Here is a 20,281-nt window from a genome sequence, read left to right on the forward strand (position 1 = left end):
TCTATTCTATTCTATTCTATTCTATTCTATTCTATTCACTGGGGGGAAGGGGCAGAGGGAGAGAGAGAATTTTCAGCAGTTTCCTCACTGAGCACAGAGCTCAGAGCCCATTGTGGGGCTCAACGTGGGGTTCGGTCTCTTGACCTTGAGATCATGACCTGAGCTGAAGCCAAGAGTCTGGCACTTAACCGATTGAGCCACCCCAGCACTCCTACTATTCAGCTTTTAAAAAGGAAATTCTGACACATGATAAGCTGTAACATGGATGAACCTCGAGGACATGACACCAAGTGAAACAAACCAGTCGCAAAAATAAACATATCCTAGGATTCCAGTTATAGGAGGTCTCTGGGGTTGGTAAATTCATAGAGACAGAAAGTAGGGTGGTGGTTGCCAGGGGCTGGGGGAGAGGGAAGGAGAAATTGTTGTTTCATGCATACTGGGTTTCAGTTTTGCAAGATGAAAAAGTTCTGGAGATTGGTTTCACAACAGTGTGAAGATACTTAATACTACTGACCTGTCTACTTACAAATGACCAAGATGATAAATCTGTGTATTCTTCACAATGAAAAAAACATTTTTTAAAGATTTTATTTATTTATTTGACAGAGACAGACAGCCAGCGAGAGAGAGAACACAAGCAAGGGGAGTGGGAGAGGAAGAAGCAGGCTCCTAGCAGAGGAACCTGATGTGGGGCTCGATCCCAGAACGCTGGGATCACGCCCTGAGCTGAAGGCAGACGCTTAACGACTGAGCCACCCAGGCGCCCCCACAATGAAAATTTTTAAAAATTACCTAACCGATGGAACGAAATAAAAACACTCCACGAATTTATACTCCTACAGTTCTGTAGGTCAGAAGTCTAAAATCAAGGTGTTGGCAGGTTGGGACAGGTTCCTTCTAGAGACTTCAGAGGAGAATCCGTTTCCTTGCCTTTTTCAGTTTTGAGAGGTCACCTGCCTTCCTTGACTCATGTTTCCTTCCCCACAGCATTCCAGTCTGCTGCTTTCGGCATCATTCCCCCTGCTCTTGACTCTGACCCTCCTGTCTTCCTTTTATAAGGACCCCTGTGATTGCACTGGGTCCACCCGAACAGCTCAGAATAATCTCCCCATCTGAAGAAGCTTAACTTAATCACATCTGCAAAGCCTCTTTTACTGTGTAAGGGAATAGAGGCACAGGTTCCAGGGACCAAGAACATCTTTGGGACCCACTATTCAGTCTACCCCACGTCTGTTAACAAATGTAGGCAACAAACCACAACGGTGTCGGCAGAACTTGTGACGTTGTCACTGAAAGATATTTTCAGATATTTTCTTATTATGTTATTTTCCAACAGGCATCTTGAGATATTATTTATGCTCATCTCTACTTTTAAGTTAAAGTAGCTATTAAAGCTGCCACAAGTGACTTTTTATTTAATGCATTAGTGAAGAAGCACATAAATTACTATATCACGGTTTTAAAAAACATTTTGATAACTGCATTATAATAAAAATTGGATTTCTTTGTCCTGTGTATTTTCTTTTATTTTGAGAAGCTTTGCAAGTCTGTCATGAGGTCCAATGCATGAAAATGGGTAAGAATGCCTGCTCTTGGGGATTGTAGAGCAGTAAAAAATGGGTCCCTGAAAGACTGGGTAGAGACATCCTGCCAACTGGACCACTCCCTTGGGGGCTGTGGGGTGGTAGAGCCTTACCCTTCTGTGGAGTTTTTTTTCATCCATTGCTTTGAGGGTCTCTTTGTTACAGCAGCTCAGCCTTTATGCAAACTCTTTTCAGCATGAATTGACTGGTTTGAGTTGCTCTTACTCAAGGAGGCAGATCCGGGATTAGTGGGGCTTGAAGCTCACACCATTTAGGGGCTCCTTTTGAAAAACTGAATGGATGCAGCCACAATGGAAAACAGTGGCTTTTTTTTTAATTTAAAATTTAAATTAAAAATTTTAAAAATTTAAATTTAAAAATTTTTAAAAATTTAAAAATTAAATTAAAAATTTTAAAAATTAAAAATAGAACTACCGGGGCGCCTGGGTAGTGCAGTCGTTAAAGCGTCTGCCTTCAGCTCAGGGCGTGATCCTGGCGTTCCGGGATCTAGTCCCGCGTCGGGCTCCTCCGCTGGGAGCCTGCTTCTTCCTCTCCCACTCCCCCTGCTGTGTTCCCTCTCTCGCTGGCTGTCTCTCTGTCACATAAATAAATAAAAAAAAATCTTAAAAAAAAAAATAGAACTACCATATGATCCAGCAATTGCTCATCTGGGTATTTATCCAAAGGAAACGAAAACACTAGCTCAAAAGATCTACGTGCCCCTGTGCTCATTGCAGCGTTATTTACAAAAGCCAAGGCATGGAAGCAGCCCAAGAGTCTATCAGTGGATGAATGGATAAAGAAGGTATAGTATATATAGAACAATGGAATAGTATTCAGCCACAAAAATGAAGGGAGTCTTGCCATTTGTGATAACATGGAGGGACCCTGAGGGCATTATGCTGCATGAAATAAGTCCGAGAAAGACAAACCCCATATGATCTCACTTATAAGTAGAAGCTAAAAGCAAAACAAAACAAAATAAAAACAAAACCAAAAATCAACCCCACAAAAACTAAACAACTCATAGACATGGAGAACAGATTGATGGTCTCCAGAAGCAGGCGGGGGGTTGGGGGTGCCCAAGATGGGTGAAGGAGATCAAAAGTACAAACTTCCAGTTATAAAATAAATAACTACTGGGGACATGATGTACAGTAACTATAGCCAATTGCTAAGAGAATAGATCTTAAAAGTTCTCATCTCAAGAAAGTCTTAAGTATGAATGATGATGAATTGAGGTGATCATTTCATAATATATCCAAATATCAAATCATTAAATTGTAGACTTGAAATTAATATAATGGTATATGTCAATTTTATCTCAATAAAGAAAAAGGAAACCCAACGGGAAAAGATTCTATTTTGCTTATTTTACAAAAACAGGTGACCAAAAACAGGAGAAGGCCCACCTCCACCCCAGACTGAGAAGGGCCATGCAAGGGTGAGGCCCCGAATCTTAGGCTGCATCGTGGCTATGGTGATGCTCTGTCTTCTTCGGGACCTGCACGCACAGGCCCCGGCTGTTGGGAATACAGCTGCTGATGGCTCTGGGCTACCCCCCTCGTGAAGAAAGTACTGTCAGCTACGAGGAACTGCCTTGCCTCAAAATTCGTCCTCCTCCGAGGGCATTGGCTGTTGGCTGACATAGAGATACCAAAGCCTGGATCCCAGCTGCTATTTGGGACAACTGTGAAGGGCCATTTCAGCTGTGAGCTCTCTGCAGGAAGGGCTAACATCTCTGTGGAACTGCCCTGCAGTCCTTCCTTCCTTATATTCTTTTCAGGTGCACCTCCCAAGAGCCCTCCCCAGTAAGCCTTCTGCCTGAAATTCTGTGTTAGAGTGTTCCAGAAAATCTAACCTAAGGCCACTGGTATCAAAAGTGGTCTTATCAAGCAGACTCAGCGATGGGCTTTTGGAATGGGGACACTTGCCGGTTGGCTGGCAATGAGGACCCCATCCCTAGGAGCAGGTGGAGTGTGGAGACCCCTAGCATGCTTAGCAGTGCAATAGTTAAATTTTTTTACCTGTAATGAGCAAGACGCAATACCCGTGGAAGAGGAAGTGTCCTGGGCCATAACGACAGGCTCAGATGGGGAATCACCAACTCAAGGCAGGACTTGATAGCCAGATTCTGTCTTGGGGGCAGATGAAGTGGAAGACAGACTCAGGAGCTCTTCCTAAGAGTTGTGGAGATTCAGGGAAAGTCCTTCCCCAAAGGGACCCACAACCCGTGGTGTGGCTTTTACCAACATACCAGCGCCAGTTGTTAAATTTTCAGAAATCTTTTTAAGCCTATCGTTAGCAAAACCATTAAGAACATGAAATTACATGAACTTACAAGTTAAAATCTTACCAAAACAGGGGTGTCTGGGTGGCTCAGTTGGTTGGCTAGGTCATGACCCCAGGATCCTGGGATCAAGTCCCACATTAGGTTCCTTGCTCAGCAGGGAGCCTGCTTTTCTCTCTCTCCATCTGCCCCTCCATGGCCCCCCCACTCATGCTCTCTCTCTCTCAAATAAATAATAAATAAATAAATAAATAAATAAATAAATAAAATCTTTAAAATCTGACTAAAAAAAAAAGTAACAAATACCCATAAATCACTTCCTATTTATTTCACCACATTATATCTATGCTCTCAAGGTCATTTATGTTATGAGTTGAATTGTGTCCCTCAAAAAGATTCATGGAAATCCTCACCTCCAGTTCTGAGAATGTGACCTTATTTGGAAATGGGATCATTACAGATGTTATTAGTTAAGATGAAGTTGTTAGGCTTGGCGCTAATCCAATGTGACCGGTGTGCTTCTAAAAAGAGGAAGAAGAGACACCGAGGGGCAGGGCGGCCATGGGAGATCACAGCGGTGCACCGAGGAATGCCAAGGGTTGCTGGGAAACACCCGGCAGCTGGAAAAGATGAGGAAGGAGTCTCCTCTACAGGTTTTCAGATGGAAACCGGCGTGGCCCAGCTGATACCTTGATTTTAGATTTCCAACCTTCAGAACTGTGAGACAACACATTTCTGCTATGTTAAGTCACACAGTTTGTGGGACTTTGTTATGACAGCCCTAGGGAAGTAAAATACTTTGCCTATTATTTCTCCGTAGAAATACTAGATAATGATGTCCTGCTGGACAGCTCTTCCAAACTCTGCTCAGGGATGCCATGTTGGCAGCTTGGTGTCAGCCATGCGGTTGTATTTACATGATAGAAATTGGAAAATGCTACAAATTAGAGCTTTTCTTCTCAGAGAGCCAGTTGTTAAACCATTGCTAATGGCAATTACCTTGGTTAACAGTGCACTGGCTAAAGGTGAAAACTCAGACCTTTTGATAACTGTTGAACACAGGGTCTGGATTAATATCGATGCTGGGGACCCAGAGCGCCATACTGGCCCTTCCATTAGAGTCAGGGGTGCATATGGAGGCAGGTGATAAATGGAGTCCTGACCCAGGTCTCCTTCCCAGAGCTGTTCTAATGGGGAAAGGCCAAATGGAATCCTCTAAAACTGGCACCTTCCCATTATGGTCATCATAGTTTTTAAAAAAATCATCACATCCCCCAGGGTATGGGAGAGATCTATGCCATCCTCAAAGACATGAAAAATGCAAGAGTGGTTGGTCCCCATCATACCCTCATTTAGTTTACTTGCCTGACCCCTTCAAAAACTATCTGGATCGTGGAGGATGAGAGTGGATGTGCAAATTTAATCAAATAGTAGCCCAAATTGCAGCTGCTCTGCTAGACAGGATATCTTTGCCAGAGAGAATGGACACAGCCTCACACTGTGATATGAGGCCGTTGCCCTGGCAAGTGCGATCCCTCTGCCCCTATAGAGAGGAGGATCAGAGGCGGGTCGCATTTACTCAGGATTGTCAAGATGCACATTTAATCTGGCCCCAGGGATATGTTAGCCATCCTTCCCTCTGCCATAACATTAACTGCAATGACCTGGGCCATCTGGACACAGAACACCATGTTGGCTCACTCTTCAACACCAACATGCTAATCAGATTCTAAGAGGAAGAAGTGGCAAGTACATTGGAAGATATCCTCCCAAGAGTGGAGGAGAAACCCTTCAAAGTTGCAGGCACCTGCTACATGAGTCAAGTCTCAAGGGGTCCAGTGGCCTGGGGTATGTCAGGACACCCCCTTCAAAAGAAACTATTGCAACTCACACCTCTCTTTGCTAAGAAAAAGGCACAAAACGGGTTAGGCACGTTTGGGCTCAGCAGATAGCATATGGGAATAATGGTCCAAGCCACAAACATGGAACAGAGTCGGCTTTGAGTGGGGTACAGAACAGAATAGCCCTCTGCAGCAGGTCCAGGCTGTGGTGTGAGCCCCTCTGTCACTTGAAGCATGTGACCCAACAGACCCTTTGGAACTTGAGGGATCTGCGGTAAGAAAAGACCTCTAGCGGCATTGACACAAACCTCAATGGGAGAATCACAATGGGAGCCCACTAGGGTTCTGGAGCAAGGTCAGGGCATCTACAACGAAGTACACTCCATTCATAAAGCAGTGCCTGGCATGCTGCTGGGTCACAGCTGACAGGAAATGCGGGGCCTTGGGACATTAAGTGACCAATTATGAGCTGCTTGACCCACCAGATCGTAAGGCTGGGTGATCCAAGCAGCCGTTTGTTGTAAGACAGAAGTGGTAACATCTAAGATCGGGCACAAGCAGGGCTGGAGTACCAGTCTGCTTCATGAACAAGTGGGCCAAGCCTCCAGGTCACCTGTCACTGTGGCATCGCTGCCTATTCCTCTGTTCCCATGTATGGCTGCAGAGGCTGAGCTTGGGCCATGAATGTGTTGGCTCAGTATGCAGGTGCAAGAAGAAAACAGAGGGCGCCTGGGTGGCTCAGTCAGTTGGGCATCTGCCTTTGGCTCGGGTCATGATCCCAGGGTCCTAGGATAAGGCTCCCTGCTCAGTGGGGAGTCTGCTTCTCCCTCTGCCTGCCCCTCCCCCTGCTTCTTCTCTCTCTCTCACTCACTCTCTCTCTCAAATAAATAAATAAAATCTAAGGGGAAAAAAGGAGGAGGAGGAGGAGAAGAAGAGGAGGAGGAGGAGGAGGAAGAGGAGGAAGAAGAAGAAGAAGAAGAAGAAGAAGAAGAAGAAGAAGAAGAAGAGGAAGAGGAAGAAGAAGAAGAAGAAGAAGAAGAAGAAGAAGAAGAAGAAGAAGAAGAAGAAGAAGAAGAAGAAGAAGAAGAAGAAGAAGAAGAAGAAGAAGAAGAAGAAGAAGAAGAAGAAGAAAATGGACTTTCATTCCACTATAGCCCATTCAAGGGTGACCCTGAAAGGCAGCAGTGACAGGAAATCTAATCAGTAGGCAGAGCTCCAGGTGGTAAAGCTGATCATCCACTGTGTGGAAAGAGAAGTAGCCCAAGGTGACTATACACGAACTTATAAGCACTAACAAACGGCCTTGATGCTTGCTCAGCAGCTTGAAATTAGCCTGAAAAAGATGAGGTGATCCCAGATGGGGCCATTTGGGTTATAGGTTTATGGGTAGACATATGAGAGTGGACACACAGTATAGTTTGTTTTTGCATGTCAATGCCACCAGAGAGCATCTACTACAGAAGTGACACTAATCAACCAAGGAGCATGATGACTTGGCCAGTTGACATCAGCAGCCTTGGTCATCAGCCTCCCCAGCTCTGCTACCATGAGCACGCGAATGAAACAGCCACAGCGGCAAGATGAAAGCCATGGACAGGGCCCAGAAGCATGAGCTCCCGTTCATCAAAACTGATCTGGATGATGCCACTGCCGAATGTCAAGCCTGCTAGCCAGAAGCACCACTCACTAAGAAGAGTGGTGCGTGCCACTTGGTGGCACTTGGTGGCAAGTTGACTACACTGTACCTCTTCACCCTGGATGGGGCAATGATTCATCTTGAAAGGATTTGCCTCTTCTGACCTCAAGGCCTCAGCAAGAACTACCATCTGAGGGATTTCAGAACTCAGATCCACCAACACGGGATCCTGCATATCAGCCCACGGATCAAAGGACTTCATAACAAAGGAAGTACAGACTCTACAAAGTATGCAGTATACACCTTAAATCAACCATCACCAGATGGCGTTGGGTCCCCAGTGGGCAGAAAAATGAGTCTGGGAGTCAAGGAGTGAATCACAAAATAACATTGCTTACCATCATTTCCACTGACCTGCCTTAGAAATTGGTGATTCCTACCAGAAAATTTACGCTCTGCAAGTTGAGAGGCCCTGGTTCCCGGGGAGGGGACCTTTCCACCTGGAACATACCAAGAATCCCACTGAACCTTAAGTTCTGCTTGACACCCAGTCACTGTTCTTCTACCAAGAGACCAATGAACAAGGAGAGGGCGCAACATAAAAAATAAATAAATAAAGAGTATGGACTCCGTCAAGAATAATTTGTTTCAAATGCTAACTTATTAGCTGTGTAACAAGGAGTGGGAGATTTACCTCTCTATTCTTCACCTTTCCGGACTTAAAAATGTATGCTGGTAATAGTACCTATGACAGGGTGCCTGGGTGGCTCAGTTGGTTAAGCTTCTGCCATGGACCCAAGCATGGACCCTGGGCAGACACTCACATTCAATCACACAGCATCATACACACTTAAATTATTGTGTGGAGGAAATAGCTCGGGATTGTGTTTATTGTGGTCAAATTGTATTTCCCAGCAATATCTCTATCCCACACCCTCTGCTGCAATGTGACACTACTGCCCCACCATCAAGAGTGAGTTTTTCTTCCACCACCCCCCTCAAATCTGGACAGGGCCTGAGACAGCTGGGACCAACAGAATCTAGTGTCATTTCTGGACATAGCCCTTAACTAGCCTTCAGCTTTCATTTCCTGCCCCTTAAACACTGCTTGGAGGGTAGCCAGCTCCCTTGTAAGAAGTTCAACTGCTCAGGACTGCAGTGCTGGGAGAAATCAGAGTCACCTGGAGAAGCCACTTGCAGATGCTCTGGTCAACCCTCCCAGCTGACCTCACAGTCAGCCATATGAGTGAGCCAGCCATGGCATCCAACTCAGTCAAACCTTCGGATCAGTCAAATCCCAGCTGACATATGTCTGCACCACAGAGAGACCCCAAGTGCAATCATTCCCCTGAGGGGGAACCAGAGAGGTAGAAGAGTGGGACAGGGACAGGTGAGAGGGTACTGACTACCTTCTTCACAGACAATAATTAGCAACTCTAGACAAAATGATTTTTTAAAAACAACTATTTAAGGGTGCCTGGGTGGTGCTGTCAGTTAAGTATCCAACTCTTGGCTTCGGCTCAGGTCATGACCTCAGGGTCACAAGATCGAGCCCTGCGTCAGCCTCTGTGCTCAGCATGGAGTCTGCTTGGGACTCTCTCTCCTTCTCCCGCTCCCTCTCACTCTCCCTCTCTCTCTCTCAAGTAAATAGACCTTTTTTAAAAAATAAAAATATATTAAAGATTTTAAAAAATAATGATTTAGGGGCACCTGGGTGGCTTAGTCGGTTAGGTGTCTGACTTGATTTCGGCTGGGGTCAATCTCAGGGTCGTGAGATTGAGCCCCATGTTGGCCTCTGCACTGGGCGTGGAGCCTGATTAGGATTCTCTCTCTCCCTCTGCCACTCCCCCACCAAAATGAAATTTAAAAAAATTTTTTTTAATTAAAAACAACTATTTGGAGGCACTGGAGCGAAACCAGAAGCAGGCAGAAACTGGAGAGGAGTCAACCTTTACATGCACTGTGTGAGATCTAAGTTCATAGGGCTTTTCCCCTGGGGATGCATCTCTGTCCATGTGGCAAGGGACAGCTAGAACTCAAGCAGAAAGCCATAGTCATTGACCTGAGGTGTCAGACACCAGAGTCTGGAGCTTCCAGAGCAGTTAGAAAGTGAGAAAAGAAATCCCAATATGGAAGGAGCTCCAGAAAGAAAGGACCTAAGTCTGTATATAACTTACTCTGAATCTTTAATGTGCTGAAAGAAAAAAAGGCCATCAACACAGAATTCTATAGCCACTGAAAATATCCTGGAAAATTTAGGGCAAAATAAGATGACTATTCTCATCCCTGTCATTCAGCAGGAAAGGAAAAAGGAGAAGAGACAGGCATTGTCATTTTCTGACTCATAAGGTGCTCATATCACTTTCACTTACATGCATTGGGCAATACCAGCTGCCTCAGGTGCAGGGGAGGCTGGGAAATATTGTCTTTGGTAGAGCACTCTTGAATCCACTTAAAACTCAGGGGTTCTCCAAGTAAAGGAAGAAAAAGAGAATAAATATAGATACAGCTAGCTAGAATCTTTGCCACTTCTACTTTTTGGCTAGTTAAGTGATTGTGTGATGGGTGAATCTGTGGCAGCCATTTTACAATCATGAGGGGAGACAGTACTGATATACTGAGGAGGGAGGAGTAGCCAGGTAGAAAGAGCCTAGAACCACTATGACATCATGCCCTCAAAACCAGCACTGTTTAATGCAAGTGTTACGTGAGCCACATATGTAATTTTAAATTTTTTAGTAGCCATATTTAAAAAATAAAAAGAAATATATGAAATAATATATGAACAATAAATATGTGAAATATATGAAATGACAAAGAATATATCTAAAATATACTTTCAACAGAAAATCAATAGAAAAATTATTACTGGGATTTTAGCCTTTTACACTAAACGAAAATTCTGTACACACATCCATCTATTCCCTAGCTTTGCTCTCAAAGGAGTAGAAATAGTAGTATTCCTGTAGCAATCAGCCCACCTAGCACCCAGATCCTGGTCCCTAAATATTGTTCTCCACTGAAAGTAACCAAATCTTCTTGGAGAAATGGCTCTTTACAGAACTGAGGCAGGGCAAAATTCACGGAAAATCTTATTCCAGGGGAGCCTGGATGGCTCAGTCGGTTAGGCATCTGACTCTTGATTTCAGCTCAGGTCATGAGATTGAGCCCTGTGTTGGGTTCTGCACTCAGCAAGGAGTCTGCTTTTCTCCCTCTCTCTCTGCACCCCACTCTAAAATAAATAAATCTTTTTTTAAAAATCTTATTCCAGAAAGCGAGGTGGTGCTCTGAGAATGATGGGGACACACAAAAGGACATAGGTGCCCTCTCGAAAGTCTTCGCATTGACCTGATCTGGGACAAGTGGAACGTCGAAATAAATGAGAATAAGGAATTACGACCCACTGAATAAAATAAGAAGCTGTGAGTCCATGCTGATAGAAATCGATCGGTAACTACATAAATGAGGGAGAAGACAGTAGAATGCCAGCTAATAAATATAGAAAGAGAATCACTGGTTGGTAACTGTCCTAACAGTAATAGCCGGACCAGCGGGACAAACACCGTCAATGCATGCTAATACGAACAGGTTGGAGTTTGAGAAGGAATATGCATTTACCTAGTCTCCAAGTCTGCCCCCCATACTCACTTGTTACAAAGAGGAAATAGTCACTTTACAGTGGAGAAACCTGGCGAGCACCATCTGGAAAAAAATTAAAAAAAAAAAAACAACCCTCGGGGCCCCTGGGTGGCTCAGTCATGAAGCATCTGCCTTTGGCTCAGGTCATCATCCCAGGGTCCTGGGATCCAGCCCCGCATCGGGCTCCCTGCTCAGCGGGAAGCCTGCTTCTCCCTCTCCCACTCCCCCTGCTCGTGTTCCCTCTCTCGCTGGCTATCTCTGTCAATTTTTTGATTTTATAAATAAAATTTATAATTTAAGATTTTATAAATCTTAAGCTTTTATAAATAAAATCTTAAAAAAATTTTTTAAATAATAAAAATCCCTCAATTTCTGCAGTATAGTTTATACTTCGAGACCAGCTCAGCTCACACTAGCTACATTTCGAGAGCTTCGCTAGCGATGTGCAGCCCGTGGACCATACAGAACCCTGCTGTTCAGGACTTCTCATCGAGGACGATGACACATGTTTTTACGAAGGCATTTTAGTTAATATAACTTCATTTATAACAGAACGCATCGAAGTGCTCCACTACCATGCCCCGAGAGAGAACACGCATGCGCACAATCACGCGTCTACCGCGGTGGGCGGCATAATGTCCCCCCCAAAGATGCCCGCCCCAACCCCTGGACTCTGTGACTACTTACATTACGTGGCAAAGGGATTTTGTGGATGTGATCAGGGTTGATGGACTTGAAAATTCAGAAATTACCCTGGATTATCCTCGTGGGCCCAATCTAAACACTGAGTCCGGAAGAGCAGAGAACTTTCTTGGGCTGGAGGTAGAGAGGAATGTGGCAGAAGGGGGAAATCAGAGGGCTTGCAAGCATGAGAAGGACTTTCCAGGCTGTTGCTGGCTCTGCGATGTAGGGTCGCATGTGCCAAGACCAGAAAGACGACACCAAGAGCTAAGGAGGGACGCTCACGTCTCAAGGGAAGGGGGACCTCCGTCTTACGACTGCAAGGAACCAATTCTGCCGACACCTTGAATGAGCTTGGAAATAGGTTCTCCCCAGAGCCCCCACATAAGAATCCCGCCAGCGGCACTTTGTTCAGCCTTGTAAGACCCACAGCAGAGAAACTCCCGAGCCCACCTGGATTTCTGACCTGCAGAGCTATGAGATCTGCCTTACTTGGACATGCTGTTTGTGATAATTGGTTATGGCCCCCAAAAAACCCAAAAAACAAAAATACCACAAAACACACAAAAACCTAAAAACTTAGTCCACACAAACACACAGTCCCACACCACAAGAAACATTGTTTCCTCATTTTTTTATTTGTACAATTTTTATACAAAGTAGAAAAATAAAGTTTGAGAATCCATGCACATAAATATATAAATAATGATTTGTTGGCAAAACATGAAGAAAAGTGGTTGAAGCATAAATAGTGCCATAAATAGATGCCAGGATGGGGTGCAGGTGGGTCTCAGGGGTCACACGCACAGGTCTCCACTGGCCACACACTTCAGGTCCCGGGTGAGGAGACGGAAGAGGTTGAACATGACAGAGGCTTCCAGGCAGCCGAGGGACTCCTGTGGGGAGGAAGGGCTGGGTCAGTGGCTGCCTATCATCTGGGCTCCCCATTGTCCCCAGACACTGGCCACTCCCTGGTCACCCACCTTCTTTGGAGCCTCGTGCAGCCGGTGCAGCCAGTGCTGGAGGCGGCCTCGGGGCCGGGGGCCTGTTGGGGGCTGAGCCTCGACCTGTGGGCAGAGGCCGGTGGAGTGTGAGGCATGGCCCGGGGCGGAGGGGGACGTTCAGGTGGTCAGAGAGCAGACAGGGCCCGGGTGCCCCCCCAGCCCCCACCGAGCACTCACACAGGCCTGGAGCTCGGAGTGGATGTGGCGCAGCGTGTGAAGGGGCTGGTCCAGGATGTCCCCCAGGGACGAATCAGCCATGGTCTCCAGGACCTTCAGGGTCAAGGCCACCTCGGCCTCCAAGGCCATGGGGCGCTCCCACACCTGAGGACCAGAGACAGAGACAGGGGAGAGTCACACATGAGAGAGGACAGGTGGGGAGGACTGAGGAAGGGACAGGCGAAGGTGATGGGACAGGTGTGAGGGCACGCCAGTGTGCTCAGGGAGAGGAAGCGGTGTGTGATGCTGGTGGGGAGAGCGAGGAGAGAGGGACACGTGAGAAGGAGAAGGTGAGGGGTGGCCTAAGCAGCCAGAGGAGTGGGCCAGGGAAGGGCAGGGCTGGGCCTGACTGTCCCCTCACCTGCAGCTGCTGCAGGTCCCAGGTCCTGGGCAAGAGGCGGGGGCGGCAGCTCCAGGCCTTCAGGGAGAGCGACTCTTCCTGGAGAGTAAAGGCAGAGGTCAGCCCCCAGCAGGTGGGACAGAAGGGAGAACACTCCAGTAGGACCGATTGATGCTACCAGCAGGAGGAGCCGAGGTTAACTTGCAAAACGGAGGTAGGGGCATCTCCACCCCAGGAGGAAGGAGGACGGGAGTCTGTCCAGTGCGGGACTGGAGGAGGTTAGCCCGGCGAGGGAAGGGTGCAGGTCCCCCTCTGGGGGAGGGCAGCATGGTAAGCCAGAGAGGCGGGGCGGGAGGTTAGCCCACAGCAGGCGGGGCAGCGGGGAGACTCACAAAGATGTCCTTGGCCTTCTTGAAGGCCTGCAGCTCTTGTGGGGACAGAGACTGGAACTGGGCCAAGTGGCAGCCCCTTGCATCTGGGAGGACCCCGAGGGGCTTGGGGCCAGGAACTGCTCCTGCCCCGGTCAGCACCATAGTCACCAGCATGCAGCCCACAACTGTATCTGTGATACGGAAGGACAGAAAGGTGAGGGGTTAGAGAGCATCAGGCGCTGAGGGGGAGGGGAGGGTCACGGACCATGATAGGGGGGCTCACCCAGCTTCATTCCTGGACCCTGGTCTCCTTCTGCAGAGAGGGGAATCCGGATGTTCCCTTTGAGGCTGTTGCCTGGGGTCCTCACTCAGTCTCGCCAGGCGTCCCCGACTTCAGTGTCCTCCTCTGGGTCCCAGGAGATGGCTCTGTCTGCGTCTCGGAACATCCAACTCCGTCTGAGATGTGATTCCCGCCTGAGCCCCGTGGTGCAGCTTTTAACCTGGGCAGATGGGCAAGTCCAGCTGATGTAGGAAAAGTGAAAACAGCCGGATGTTGCCATCCACCACCAGGGGAGGCCCCAGGCTGGGGAGGCCCCAGGCTGGGGAAGCCCGGAGGCCGCTGAGCCATGGGAGCGGGAGCGAAAGAGAAACTGGACTCTGATTCAGTGTTCACCTGCGTGAAGGTGAGTTCTGAAGATGAAGCGTCAGGGCTGGGGCAGCTTCGGGCCTGCCAGGAGGGGTCACGGTGCCCGGAAGGGGCTAGATTCAGGCCTGGGGTGGGAGGCCACAGAGGGACTCGCCTTTCTACAGGATGCCCTCATGCAGGGAGGGGAGGGGGCAAGGCACCCTTAGGGGCTGGTGCCACAAAGAACTTGGAAATTCCGGAGGGAGGCTGTGTAGGGCAGTGGGGAAAGCTGCTGGGTGCGGGAAGAGAGAGAAAGGCAAAACACCCGAGAATTAAGAGAGGACACCGGCTCTTTCCCCACCTGTCCCCACCTGCCATTGGCAGAGAGAGAATGGGGAGGAGGAGAGCCTCCACGACCATCTTTCCTTGTTGAGGCACGGAAGGGCCCAGGAGTATGACGCTTTGCTAAGGAATTGGGGAGTGGCCAAGAACTGGAAGGGAACCAGTTCAGTTGTGACAAATGCCTTCATTTATGTGCAGACTACATTATGCACTGAGTACCTGCCCAAAATGCCAGGAATTGAGCATAGAATAGAAAGAAACAAACATAAAACGATCCTTCACAGAGCTCATTACTAGAGAGGAGTAATAGACACTGTCCGGGGCGGGGGCTGGGGGTAGGGGGCTCATGGTACGTATTATGTCAGGAAACAGAAAACGGGGGAAAATAATGCCGAGATGAGAGCAGAGAGCAGAAGGGACTTTGTATTCATGAGGTGGACTGAGAAAATGATGTTTGAGCAAAATCCTAAAGGAAGTGAGGGAGAGAGCTCTGCGAAGATCTGAGGGAGAAGCCTTCTGGGTAAAGGCAACAGTGGGTGCAAAAGGAAAACAGAGACACCCCCCCTTTGGTTGTGCACTTGTGTGTCTCACCTGGTCACGGAGGTTTTGCCACAATGTAGGATTGAATATCCATGTTAACACCAAGCACATATTGTGCTTTGCCTACGTTGTAAATCTGTAGTAATCTACAGGGACTCAGAAAGGTTAAGAGACCTGCCCAAGGTCACACAGCAAGTAAGTCAAGGCAGGATTTTAATGAATTTTGTCTGACACCTAGACAGTATCCACTGCAGTCTCTGGCCTTTGTGTTGCTAGATCTTCTGGACCTGGAGGTGATGAATTTTTGGAGAGAAGGTGTTGAGTCCTTTTTGACACTTGGCCCCCACCTTAACCCCTTCTTTCTTTCATTCATAATTCCAGAGACAGGGTGAACAGAGGTCCTCAGTTGGGAAAATCTTTGAGCTCTGACATATAAAAATGTTTCAAAACCAAGAGCAGGGATGTACCCAACTCACCTACCAGTATACTGGTCACTTTCTGTCATTGCAGGGGCCTTAATTCAGGGGAGAAGACATTGCATCAACAGTGAATTCTGAAAACTGACAGCTTATCTTAGGGGCGCCTGGGTAGCGCAGTCGTTAAAGCGTCTGCCTTCGGCTCAGGGCGTGATCCTGGCGTACCGGGATCGAGTCCCACATCGGGCTCCTCCGCTGTGAGCCTGCTTCTTCCTCTCCCACTCCCCCTGCTGTGTTTCCTCTCTCTCTGGCTGTCTCTCTGTCACATAAATGAAAACTGACAGCTTATCTCAAAATTCCTAAGCTTCATACTTGTTTTTCTTACAAAGGCAGTTCGGTGGGGGTGGTTAAGAGCACTTCCAGGGGCGCCTGGGTGGCTCAGTCCTTAAGCGTCTGCCTTCGGCTCAGGGCGTGATCCCGGCGTTCTGGGATCAAGCCCCACATCAGGCTCCTCCACTGGGAGCCTGCTTCTTCCTCTCCCACTCCCCCTGCTTGTGCTCCCTCTCTCACTGGTTGTCTCTCTCTCTCTGTCAAATAAATAAATAAAATCTTAAAAAAAAAAAAAAAGGCCCTTCCAGACCCTGGAACTAAAGGGTCTGAGGTTCAGACCTTGCTCTGACCCTCAGTAGCTGTATGACCTTGAGAATGAATGAGGCATGTAGTTAGCAACAAAGATCGGCAGCCCATAGATCCGGACAAGTTAAAAAAGTACAATTGTTTGTGTACTTATGTATGTGTGGTTATTTAATGGAGACCACTTATTAAGACCTCACTACGACCTCACCTGGAAGCTTTATAAACACTATTTCAATGTGCATTACTCACTTGCAAGAACAGTATAATAATGTCATTGTATAGATGAGAAAACCAAGGCTCAGAGAGAAGGAATTTGCCGAGTTACTCCATGGCAAGGTCAGAAATGATATTCCAGTCACCTGATTTCCCTGGCCTAGCATTTTTTACTGAACAGTGCACCCCAAAATGGTCACAGGGGAAACGACCAACGCAAATGCAATAATATTTAATAGCTGGCAATAAATTAACACCGGCAGATAGAATAGCAGATAAACACGGGAATTTTGCAAATACAAAACACCCGTAAGTATCAGAATCCAAAAAACTATAATAACTTAAGAACTTTAAAACCTTTCACTACCAAACCCCTCAGGGAATGCATGGGGCCTCCCCACTGGGGAGATTCAAGAGTCACAGATTTATACAGTCTCAAAGTGGCAGTTGAAGATTCAAATCGGGAGTGGGACCTGTCCTGGGAGAGGGCCTCTGGGGTTCTGGTGACCACAGAAGTAGAAACCGGTCCATGGTACGTGGGGGTCAGCGACCAAGGCAGACTCCAGACTCAAGTCTCTTCCATCCACACCATGCGCCTGTTAGATCATAGGGCAACGCGTCCCACGTAAATATCGCTGCATCCCGAGGAACTCGGTCTGGTCTTGGGGAAAGTACCAGCACCTCTGGCCCTCAGTGGAGGTGGGTCGAGGTCCGGCCAAAGTAGGCTAAGAGGTCTCCGGAGCCTCAGCGCCCACGGGCTGAGACACTCGCCTGCTCCGATGGGCCAGCAGAGGGCAGTCCCCCAGGCGCCCTCCTGCAGAGCTTCGGGTCCCAGGCGGAGCCGCGGCGGGGATCAGAGACAAGGCCCCGAGCTCGCCACCAGCTTCAGGTCCCACGTGAGCAGGCGCAGGAGGCTGAAGATGACGCTGGCTTCGTGGCACCGAGGCGAGTCCTGGAACCCGGGAAGGAGGCGGAGCCGGGCTGAGCCAGGAATTCCCTTCGGGACAAAGTCCCCTCCAGACGCTCACCGCTCAGAGTCTCAGCTCCCACACCGTCTCAACCTCACACGGTCCTCCCTGCAGTCTAACCGCCCCACCGCCTGCGCCACTCACAGCTCTCCGTGTTTGGGAACGCCTCCTCGGTGGCCGCAGGGACTTCCTCCAGGAGCCCGGCCGGACCAGCTCGAGCTGCAGGGGCAACACGAGGGACATGAAAGACGGCGAAGAACCCAGTGTCCCGGGGACTCTGCCCGTGACCCTCCTAGCCTCGGACCAAAGCCCGGATTGGGGGACACCGAGACCGCGCGAATCGTGGCTGCGGAACAGACTGGCCAAGCCGGTAGGCCTGGGCTGGAGGCCCGGGGGCGCAGAGCGAGCTGGGAGGGCCCGAGGGGCGGGGGGCGCGGGCGGTACTCACGCAGGCCCCCACGTCCCGCCGCGCGGCCGCCAGCAGCTCCAGGGTCGGGCCGGTGCCGGGGAACCGCTCGGGGCTCGGCAGGCGGCTCAGCACCGCCTGGGCGTCTGCCAGGCTCCGGACCACGAAGCGGAGGCGCGCACACGACTGCGGGGAGCGAGCGGGAGTTAGAGAGGCCGCACCCGGGGTCCGCGCCGCCGCCCCACCGTCCCCCGACGGCTCGCCCGCCTCACCCAGGGTCGCGGAGGATCCTTCCTTGGGCGGAGGGAGCAGTTGCGCAGCCTCCAGCTCAGCGTCTCCTCCTCCTGCGGGACAAAGGCCGGGGTGAGGCTGGGCCACCTCGCCAGGCCCCCGAAGTGCTGCGACGGCGGGGATTCCTGCTCGTGGAACGCGCCTGGCCAGGACGGTTGTGCGGATTGTGCACGGAACCCCGCAGCTCTCCGAAGGCGCGAAAGCGCGCTGAAGGCACCGCGCAGTCGCCTTGCCCCCGCCAGCCGGTTGCCCCGACGTGGAGCCGAGCCCGCCTGCAGGGGGCGCCTTTGGAGTACGGGCACAGCGGCGGTACCTGCTCTGACCCCCTCTCCTCCCCGCCCCGGCCTCCCGCAAGATCTGGCGCTCAGAATTCTGCCCCAAGATCCGAGCCGCCCTGCTGGGCGCTAGGGTTCAAGGGCCGTCGCAGACAGCGACCAGCGGCTGGGACCCGGCGCGCCGTCGGGCTCGGGGGACGGGATGGGGAGATCGGGGCATCACTCACGTAGCGGTCCCTCAGCGCCTTGACGGCCGCCAGCGCCTTGGGGTCCAGCGAGCGGTAGTGTGACAGGTGGCAGCTCCGGGGCGTCGCCACGCCAGGGTCCACCGCCTCGCCCGCCGTCACCAAGACCCACAGCGCCACGGCCACCGCGGCTGCTCCCGTCAGCCCCATCTCTGCTCGTGCAGCAGGAGCGGGACGGCCGGCAAGGGGCCCAAACCCAGCCTCTGCTGGGCCTCGCACAGGGACTGACGCTCCGAGCGCGGGCGCCGGGCACACGCGGTGGCTGTGGCGGTGGCGGGAGAGAGGAGGAGTCGGAGACCCCCTCTTGCCGTCGGCCTCTCTGCACTCCCTGCTCCGCTGCGGAGTGCCGTCGGTGCCTCCCTGGTGCGGCAGCGGGACCTGCCTCCCACTGGCCCCGCGATGGTGCCCACCTTCGACAGCGGTGCCCGCGCCCTCCATGCCGGCTTTATGTGTGCGGCGGAGACTCCGTGAGCAACGCGGCTTTCCCTCGGGATCCCGCCAAGCTTTCCGAACGTCAGCGCTGGCCGTGGGCCAAGTGGCAGACTATACCCGCGCGCGGGACCGTGCCAGTCATGACGCTGCCCCAAAGTCAGCCACCAGTTCTGGTGTCTGTCCCACTCTGTATCCTCTCTTCTTGTCATCAATCTAGGAGTCCTTATCTCTGTTCTATGTATAATATAGAACTGCACACAGTGGCTGTATAATAAGCAGCCATTGTAGAGTGCTTACTGTGTCCTAGACCCTGTTTGAAGTAATCCATACACAGGTGTCACTTTTTAAAAAATATTTATTTATTTGAGATAGAGAGCATGAGTGGGGGGCAGAGGGAGAGGGAGAATCGGACTCCCTCTGCTGGGAGGAAGGAGGGAGCAGGGAGCAGGGAGCTGGGAGCTGGATGCGGGGCTCAACCCCAGGACCCTGGGATCATGACCTGAGCGAAAGCAGATGCTTGACTGACTGAGCCACCCAGGTGCCCCAAGGTGTCACCTTTAATACTCAAAAAAGGACTCTGCAAGGGATGTCCCACTATTACCTCCATTTTGTAGATGGGAAAACTGAGGCATAGTAAAGTGAAGGAACTTTTCCAAGGTAGGAAGTAGGTGACAGAGGCTGGATTTGAAGGTACACAATGTCCAGCCCCAGTGCTTTCTCTCTAAGCCATAATTGCCCCTACATGTCTGATTCAGTCTCCTCTCTCTCCAACTCTGATCATCTCTTCCGTTCCTTTTTCTCCCCTGTGTAGAGGCCTCCCTCTATCTCATTCCTTTTTCAAGCAATCATCCAGCCTGGGATTCCTCTGTCTGTCCCAATCTCCTTGTTTTAGTTTAAAAATAAAATCTACTTGGGGCACCTGGCTGGCTTAGTCGTTAAGCGTCTGCCTTTGGCTCAGGGTGTGATCCCAGGGTCCTGGGATCGAGCCCCGCATCAGGCTCCTTGCTCTGTTGGGAACCTGCTCCTTCCTTTCCCGCTCCCCATGCTTGTGTTCCCTCTCTCTCTGTGTCAAATTAAAAAAATAAAAATAATAAATAAATAAAATAAAATCTACTTCACCTTGGAACTACTGTCCAAAAAAAAAAAATCAACTACTTTTTCTGATAACATTAACAATGCAGGTTCGTGGAAAATATAGAAATGCATAAAGGGGAAAAAAATACCCGCCTGTAACTCCACCACCTACCTCTCTCCCCTCAGCCCGGCTCTGGAACCATGTTTCCAATGT

At 49.8% G+C, this 20,281-nt stretch overlaps 2 protein-coding genes across 2 annotated transcripts; both read right to left on the reverse strand.

The window, feature by feature from the left end:
* Nucleotides 1-12,470: 12,470 nt before the first annotated feature.
* On the reverse strand, nucleotides 12,471-15,616 carry LOC123798668 (interferon lambda-3). Its single transcript, XM_045807196.2, has 6 exons — nucleotides 15,592-15,616; nucleotides 13,626-13,795; nucleotides 13,255-13,332; nucleotides 12,855-12,998; nucleotides 12,657-12,740; nucleotides 12,471-12,569 (listed from the first exon to the last, which is right to left on the reverse strand). Exons 1-6 carry the CDS (start codon nucleotides 15,614-15,616, stop codon nucleotides 12,471-12,473), a joined length of 600 nt encoding a protein of 199 aa, XP_045663152.2.
* A 1,613-nt stretch (nucleotides 15,617-17,229) lies between these two features.
* LOC123798566 (interferon lambda-4-like) lies at nucleotides 17,230-18,999 on the reverse strand. The gene is made up of 5 exons (XM_045807097.2): nucleotides 18,544-18,999; nucleotides 18,023-18,094; nucleotides 17,793-17,936; nucleotides 17,489-17,563; nucleotides 17,230-17,328 (listed from the first exon to the last, which is right to left on the reverse strand). Exons 1-5 carry the CDS (start codon nucleotides 18,997-18,999, stop codon nucleotides 17,230-17,232), a joined length of 846 nt encoding a protein of 281 aa, XP_045663053.1.
* Nucleotides 19,000-20,281: the final 1,282 nt, after the last annotated feature.

This window comes from Ursus americanus, chromosome 21 (assembly GCF_024610735.1).
Source record: "Ursus americanus isolate L20-20 chromosome 21, mUrsAme1.1.p, whole genome shotgun sequence".
Taxonomy (NCBI): domain Eukaryota; kingdom Metazoa; phylum Chordata; class Mammalia; order Carnivora; family Ursidae; genus Ursus; species Ursus americanus.

Bases quoted from the DNA above. Each gene is read 5' to 3' on its own strand.
- LOC123798668 (XM_045807196.2), bottom strand. From the start codon at position 15,616: ATGACAGAAAGTGACCAGTATACTG. The intron at 13,333-13,625 runs GTGAGTCTCCCC...TTTACTCTCCAG, and splicing joins AGAAGGCCAAGGACATCTTT to GAAGAGTCGCTCTCCCTGAA. The intron at 12,570-12,656 runs GTGGGTGACCAG...TCCTCCCCACAG, and splicing joins TGCACGAGGCTCCAAAGAAG to GAGTCCCTCGGCTGCCTGGA.
- LOC123798566 (XM_045807097.2), bottom strand. From the start codon at position 18,999: ATGGAGGGCGCGGGCACCGCTGTCGAAGGTGGGCACCATCGCGGGGCC. The intron at 18,095-18,543 runs GTGAGTGATGCC...TTTGTCCCGCAG, and splicing joins AGGCGCTGAGGGACCGCTAC to GAGGAGGAGACGCTGAGCTG. The intron at 17,564-17,792 runs GTGAGTACCGCC...TTGCCCCTGCAG, and splicing joins GGCGGGACGTGGGGGCCTGC to CTCGAGCTGGTCCGGCCGGG.